General features: G+C 38.6%; 4 protein-coding genes across 5 annotated transcripts in view; 2 read left to right on the top strand and 2 right to left on the bottom strand.

Annotated features, from left to right (window-relative positions):
• LOC100636017 (proton myo-inositol cotransporter-like) overlaps nt 1-809 on the top strand; it is a 3,622-nt gene extending 2,813 nt beyond the window's left edge. Inside the window, exon 5 of the mRNA XM_020007919.1 lies at nt 5-809. Within this exon, the coding sequence (XP_019863478.1) occupies nt 5-708 (704 nt within the window). The 3' untranslated portion in view covers nt 709-809. The remainder of the gene's footprint in view (nt 1-4) is intronic.
• On the bottom strand, nt 709-2,835 carry LOC105316531 (flocculation protein FLO11-like). 2 transcript variants are annotated; one of them, XM_011411479.2, is made up of 3 exons: nt 1,685-2,835; nt 1,296-1,353; nt 709-1,153 (listed from the first exon to the last, which is right to left on the bottom strand). In XM_011411479.2, the coding sequence occupies exons 1-3, from the start codon at nt 2,626-2,628 to the stop codon at nt 974-976; spliced, it is 1,182 nt and encodes a 393-aa protein (XP_011409781.2). In that variant the 5' UTR covers nt 2,629-2,835; the 3' UTR covers nt 709-973. The 2 variants fall into 2 exon arrangements, with proteins under 2 accessions (XP_011409781.2, XP_019864230.1); XM_020008671.1 differs by having other exon boundaries at nt 1,296-1,350.
• Nucleotides 2,836-2,930: 95 nt separating this feature from the next.
• LOC100635890 (glycogenin-1-like) lies at nt 2,931-4,959 on the bottom strand. Its single transcript, XM_003383700.3, has 6 exons — nt 4,799-4,959; nt 4,574-4,718; nt 3,896-4,233; nt 3,719-3,845; nt 3,455-3,665; nt 2,931-3,177 (listed from the first exon to the last, which is right to left on the bottom strand). The coding sequence occupies exons 1-6, from the start codon at nt 4,806-4,808 to the stop codon at nt 3,049-3,051; spliced, it is 960 nt and encodes a 319-aa protein (XP_003383748.2). The 5' UTR covers nt 4,809-4,959; the 3' UTR covers nt 2,931-3,048.
• A 79-nt stretch (nt 4,960-5,038) lies between these two features.
• Nucleotides 5,039-7,398, top strand: LOC100635764 (integral membrane protein GPR180-like). Its single transcript, XM_020008661.1, has 10 exons — nt 5,039-5,206; nt 5,257-5,391; nt 5,509-5,706; nt 5,861-5,967; nt 6,141-6,214; nt 6,271-6,320; nt 6,369-6,508; nt 6,633-6,824; nt 6,879-6,956; nt 7,222-7,398. Exons 1-10 carry the CDS (start codon nt 5,062-5,064, stop codon nt 7,369-7,371), a joined length of 1,269 nt encoding a protein of 422 aa, XP_019864220.1. The 5' UTR covers nt 5,039-5,061; the 3' UTR covers nt 7,372-7,398.
• Nucleotides 7,399-7,418: the final 20 nt, after the last annotated feature.

The raw sequence follows: 7,418 nt of genomic DNA, 5'->3' as shown, positions 1-7,418 counted from the left end.
GCTTTCTATTTTGCTCATACAACCACTCAACCTTCTTGTCCAACTAACACCTGTTCCCTCAGCAGTTGTGATGACTGTGTTATTCAGGACAATTGCTTCTATTGTCTATTTCCCTACAATGCCACATATGGCCAGGAAGAATCAAATGGATTTTGTGTTAATCGTGAATGGACAACCAATTCAGGCAAGTGCTGGATACCTGACTCTATTGTCTTACATCAAGACAATGAAACTTGTGATAGTTCTTTCCTAACCTTTGGACAGTTTCCCCCAAATGATATAGCACAATATGGTACTGTACATTCAAGTTGTCCAAACACATTCTCTTGGCTTGCAATGATAGCATTAGTCATGTATATAGTATCATTTGCTCCTGGTATGGGGCCAGTACCATGGACTGTTAATGCTGAGATATATCCTAATTGGGCACGTAGCATTGGGAATTCTTTATCTTCAACAACAAATTGGACGTCTAATTTACTGGTCTCCATTACATTCCTCCACTTAACACAATACTTAACTCGTTATGGAGCATTTAGCCTGTACGTCTGTCTGGCTTTGTTGGGCTGGTTGTTCATATTTCTACTTCTACCAGAAACAAAAGGGAAGACACTGGAACAGGTCGAGGGTCTATTTAAAGGACCGCCCTGCCCTCCTCCTGGATTAAGATCAAGAAAAACTTCATACAACAAACTCAACGCTGAATAATGAGAGAGTGCATGTTTGAAATAAATAAGAGTGAATAATAATATTTATTATTCTTGTGTACATTTTAAAACTAAAATTTTATGAAAATGTAGAATTTAAAATTGATCACATTATAGAGAGGGAGATAAGAGGATGAGGAGGAGTAACATAAGGTATGAAAATACATTAGGGAGAGATGAGTCCACCTAAAAATCTAAAACATAGATACATATATAAATTAGTATACAAATGACACACATTTACTACACGTATTAGTTTGAGTGTACTAGGGGCTTGAAGTAGGAGGATTGTCAGTGTGACGAGACTTTAGCTGCTCTAGCTCTTGTTCCATTAAGTGCATCTGTTCCTTTAATCGCTCGTTCTCCTTGAACAATTTGTTTCGCTCTTGTAAAAGTTTGTTAGATGCAGCTTGTTGGAAAAGAGATATTTGACACTGTAAGTGACACTACAGGAAGAAAAAGAGAGACATGATAGTAAAGGAGAGTGAGGGGATGTTATGAAATCAAATATGATTTAGCTGTACTGTGATAAATCATTATTCCCAGTTCAAAATAGGAGGAGGATGTGGATGCATGAGAAACACTCACCACCGCAGCCTCTAATGTATGCTGAAATTCTTGAGGAGATTTATCCTGTGGGCCACTGCTAACACAAGAGAAAGAAAACAAACTCAAGTAAATAAAGTACATACGTAATGGAGGACACACAGAGAGTTATCTCATTCCTTAACATCATAATGCAACGATGGGGTTGATATTAAAGATAATTATAATAAAAAACATACCAGGAGGCAATATAAAACAAGCATGGATTATTATGTACACACACAAGCACACACTTAATTATTGAGTGTATGAACATTCTTTGACCCAGGGAATCAAATCAAAATAGACAAAGTGATGATATAATGGACAGGTCTAGGACACACATGAAATCAATGAGTAATCACTATAACACCACAAAGACAGAGGCATACCTGCACTCATCACAATGGCAGAGGAGAGTAGGTCGATAAAGAAGGCTTGAAGTGGGTTGTATGTCTGGAGTAGGTCCACACATAGGCATGCTGCCCATTGACTCTGCGTCTTCGTGAGGCCCGAGTTCCCTAACTGAGGACATACTCCCTGTCCTTGATAAGGAATGTATGGACTCGGTTGCTGTTCCACTCGTGGCTACCTGCGGTAGCTCACTGATGTCGTCAGACTCGCTGTGCTCAACAGAACTCAGCGAGGTTTTGTTCTGAAGCTGATGAGTCGTCTTGCGTGCTACAGAGGGAGACGTAGTGTTTGGGTCAGAGACGATCCGAGATGGAGCCATCTTCATTTCGCTCTCTGGCCTCTCCTCCGGTTCAAAAGAGTCCCGTACCTTCCAACGCCCACGCACGTAATGATTAACACGTCTGAAGCGACTCTGAGGAGCCGCAGGACCGTTTGACGGGACGGCAATGTCAGACTTTGGGGAAGGATTGATTGGGAGGGAAGCGTCAATGTGTTGTCTTGTTGAGGCATTTACAGTTTCCATGGCACCAGGAGCTGCCGCGATTGGGACATCATCTGGTTCAGACTCGGTGCTACTGGTACTCAAGTGGTTAGAACTCCGACCAACCTCCAGTAAAGACTTTTGTAATTCTTCTTGGTCCTTTGAGACCGTTAAATGACTGTCATCGTTATCTTCGGGGAGCTGAGAGATACTAGTGATTTCAAAGGCACTGCCAGTCACTAGGCTTTCTTCTGAGAGGACGGGAGGGACGGCGGCCTTTATGGCCACGGCCACAGTCTCGTCGTAAGAAGTTCGAGTGGTTGTGGTAGCCCGTTCCTTGGCTGGACTACTACCAAGAGGTTCAGTGGCTACCCTATTGTCACTGGCGGCCATCATTGTCCTCTCTTGTGGATTATCCATCAACAATAATAGACAGGGCATTCTGATGACAACGAACACACCAAAAGAAACATTCTTTACTAGACAAAGAGAGAGAGAAGGGAGGCAAGAAAGACAACACTATACGAGGATGGCAAAGACAAGTGGTTGTGTGGTAGAACTTGAGACTCCTCCGTGAACCGCAGCCCTGTATCTCCTCTCAGTTTAAAACTAAAATAAAGATGGCTGACGGCAGCAAGCCTCCCAGCAGCAAGGTTAGAAGCCACACAAAATGATCAATAAGGAGTTAATGAGCAGGGGCATACCCACCCTACCCACCATAATGCTTTGAAGTACAATAAAAATTAATAATAACGGCAGCAAAAGGACAATGATGTAAAAATTACACACAAAGCAAAAAAGAAAGACTATTAACAGTATCTAGAATGTACTCTTGCTAATAAATTGTCAATTAGAATATCATCAGTCCACCTGAGACTTAATGTGAGCCATAACGCTATCGGACTGATCCACCCCGTGATAATCCGGAGCCTGTCTCTCCCATGAAGCCTTCCTTTCACCATCTGATGGTTGAAAAGGAGAAGAGAGCTCCTACAAAACATAGACAGCATGGAATCACATGATCATAACATACAGTAACAGAGGGAGAGCATTTCCCTCCTTGTACATGTACAGTGTAAATGGCAGACCACCTCATTCTGCATGCAATTTGTACATTTAACTCAATTCAATTAAAAAAATCTACTACTGTGTAGAGTAACTGATCCATCACTGTATAGCTGGTAATTTTAGAGGAGGGGATTTTGGCAAATTGCTGTTTTAATTGGCAAATTTGTGGCCAGCTATACAGCATAGAGCTACCGCTTACATGATGTTCGATTTCACCAGCTAAATGTGGGCCCAATAGAGAATGATGCTTATGATATATCTCCCACCACTTCCTAATGAACTCTTCAGCTCCATAGTGGGACTGGTCTGCCCCTGGGTGCATTATGATGGACCCATCGCTCGGTATGTAGCGATGATGCCAGGGTTTAATGGCACCGAGGAAATGAATTATCTTCATGTCCTTTCGATGACTAATACAAGAAAGGGAAAGATAAGATTATGATTACAATCAGACATTTTGTACCGTAAAAAAGCTGGTGGGTAGCTATAGGTGATATTGGCTACAACGTTATACGTGAAAGGGAGCCTATAAGGTGCATCACGTATTGACCAATCTCTCCAGTATAAATTTAAAAGACCTTGATCGCCTCCTAAAATTAAAAAAAGGATTTACTAAATGTTTATTATGTAATGTACATGCCGTCATAGCTGCCTTCTTTATCAGCAAGCTCTAAAAGTGAGGCAAATGTCTCTAGACTTGGTCTAAAGACAAACACTCCAGAGTTAAAGAGATCGGGCCAGCCAATATCTGGAGCAGCTGACATTTCTTCTCTTTCAAACAATTCATCAACATTAGTTAGGACTAAAGTGTCGGCATCAAGGAAGACGCATTTGGAATAATGGACCAAACGCCAGATGTGTAGCTTAGAAAATGTAACGCCAAGTTCTGGTCTTTTTATAAGCGCTAGCTTCTCTTCGTCTCCACTCGTTATCTCTTCAATGACAATCATTTCATCCCATACCTTCTCTAGCTTCTCTCTAATAAGAAAAAGTAAGCAAGGCAAAAATAAAAGTACAATGATTATACATTTAATAATCAATAATAAGTGGTATAATATATATATATATATATCAACTCTAAAGTTCAAGTCCTAACCCTTACCAATTCCACTACTAGCTGTTTCTTGTATGAATTCAGGAAACATTAGTGTGTGTGGTTCATTAACAAATGACCATTTTTGCATATCATATAAAAACTACAACTTGCACATGCAGGTGTGCCACACAAAGGAACGCATCATTGCTCTCTTTTTATCATTTTTATTCTTTAAACTTTATCATTTCATTTGCTTGATGATGCTTTGATTAATTTCCTCACCTCATATCAACAGTAACTTTTTCTGAAATGAGCAAACAGAGTTTACGACTAGTGTTTGTCAATCGAAGGGAGCAGGCCAGGGCAATGGCTCCGTGGCAGTAGTCATTATTAGTCGCCAAGGATACATAGGCCTCCATGGTAACACCTAAAATTGAACAGTTCAGTTTCTACATGGTTTCTATTGTTAGCACAACACGTGTGAATGGTCTGTAGTCTAGCCCGTACCTTCAGCCATCACTGTCAAACTTTCACCGAGATTTTCCTTCCCTGATTTACAACACTTTGTCCTCTCAGTACCGAGTGGACAGTAACTGGGTCAACTTGTACTACAGTCTTATCTTTTGCACTTGCAAGGGCTTTATAATCCCATCTGGATCTGATCTATGTGACCACACCTTTGTAGGTGTTGTCGACCGAACCCACAATCACAGAGTAGATACCAAGAATATAAAGAGAACTTGAACTTCCATTGTGAAATCATTAATGACATGGCCTTCTCTTGGATTTTCCTGGTTGTAGCTCTACTCCATTTTCTCTTTATAGAGACTCGTGCCAAAGTTATTGCAGGAGTCGTCAGCTCAGGACAAGCATGGAGCGAAAATGGAACCTTCATTACTAAATTTTGCTTCCATGGTGGGTTTTAAAAATAATAATAATTAGTAGCATTTTAAAGTATTGTATAGACAGGAGAGCATTATTTGAATACGAGACAAATATTTCTTCCAATGGTCGTTGGTATTTCTATTTGGATGATCATTGGTCTGATTCTCTAGCTGAAACAGATTGTCGTAACAAGATTGCTAAAGCTCGTTTTTCTGGTATGTCTATTATCACTTCTACACGAGCTTCTACATTATTAATATTATTATTATTTATTATTATTATTAACATTATTATTATTATTATTGTTATTATTGCATTTTTGTGTGATCTAGTTGGCATATCAGCTACAAGAGGGCAGCAGTTAGTCAATCAGTGGCTCAGACCTCATTTCTGGTATGTGGTATATGCTGATCCTAACACGTGTGATGAATCCCCACCCACTGAGGACCTGTTTATTGGCTATACATTGACTTTCCTCAATCCTGACTCAGAAGGGAATGCTAATGACCATTTTGGTGAAGATGAAAAAGGTAAGTAACTTTAAATATTCAAGTTTTGGTACTGAAATCTGATACATGCACGAACCTAATAGTGTAGAAAATTTAGAAACTATATAAAGCTCTTTATTAGTGTTATTAATGGTGTTTTCAGACTTATAATACTTGTTATCACATTTTACTCTAGGGCTACTAACGATGTACACATTATTAATTTTATTTTATATTGGAGGGATTGCGTATTTTGCTAGACGTGTGTGGCAATCAATCCAGAAAGGTGGCCCAATGCATGAAGTTAGTTATTAATCAATTGGTGATTTGTAATTTGTCGAGAAAATATTTTTCCCGGGAAATTTGCCGGGAAGAATTAATTTTTCTGAGAAATCACTAATTTAATTTTTTCCGGGAAATTTGCTGGGAAAAAGTAAATTTTTTTGGGTCAATATCAGCAGTACATTATGCTCTAGGTTCTACAAGTGTTATCTGTTGCTATAGCAGTCCACTTCTTGTCAGCTTTCTTTATGTTCATCAACTTATGGATGTTAGTAAAATTGAAATTAAAAATATATATATTCATCATTAATACTTTTACATTAGATTTAAGAATGACGGTGAAGGAAGTTCAGCTTGTGAAACGTTATCCGAAAGTAAGATCAACAATACTTCTTTACACTTGTAACAGAGACATGTATCAGTACTAGATGTGGTATCGCAGATGATAATGATTTGCATGTTACTCTCTATGTCAATGGGATGGACACTAGGCCAAGTCATACCACATCCTGTTAACAACAAAGGGCAGCTTGGAATTATTGCTCTAGTCGGAGGTGCTGAAGTAAGCTTGTACTATTATAAATTTTAAGATTATGGTACATCTCACCTAGTGTGCTACATAACGTATGATAATAATTATAATTGTTCTTTCAATATTAACATGATAACACGGCCTCTTATGACAGGTCATACTGGTTTTATGGGAGCAATCTTATGAGGAGAGTCACTACACGTATCACGTCCATGAGAATCTTCCTGGGTTTCTGCTGGTTTGTCTCAGGATCATACTAGCCGTCCTTTTTGGATACAACCTTCAATCTACCCTCTCTAAAGAGAGGAGTACACTACGGAAAGATTTCTATCAAGCATTCGCTATTGTGAGATATTTTCCCAAAAAATTAACAACAATAATAGTAATATCTATCTCTTAGATTTGTTATCTTTGGTTCTTATCGTTTCCTATGCTGATGTTAATTGCAATGGTACTGCCAGAATACTGGAGACACAGAGTCAGTCATTATTACAATTATCAGTACTTTTCTCATGAATAAAAATTTCCAACCATCAAATTGAGTTTTTAATTCTTTATTATATATATATAAATACTTCAAAATACTATTGTAGCTCTAATGGAGCAATTGTCTTGCATATTGCAATTTAATTATCTATTATCAAGAGACTATAGTAGCTAGTAAATCATGAACCATATCTTACATTTTCATTAATTTTATGTATGTACATGTTCATCCTGTCATCATCATTATTGTTCCATAGGTAGTGACCATTGGAACTATCGCCATACAACTGGTGGCTTTAATGATGCTAAGCAAACAGTTCCTTTCTCGTAGCTTGTACTGGGAAGTATCAACATTATCATCGACCACTCTTCCGTTTAAGAGAGACAGAGGAGGCTTCAGAGACTAACACAGCACACAATCTTTGTAATAATAAATTAATAATTATTATGATAA

This window comes from Amphimedon queenslandica, unplaced genomic scaffold (assembly GCF_000090795.2).
Source record: "Amphimedon queenslandica unplaced genomic scaffold, v1.1 AMPQUscaffold_13508, whole genome shotgun sequence".
Lineage (NCBI taxonomy): Eukaryota > Metazoa > Porifera > Demospongiae > Haplosclerida > Niphatidae > Amphimedon > Amphimedon queenslandica.
This window is presented reverse-complemented; position numbering and strand designations above follow the sequence as displayed.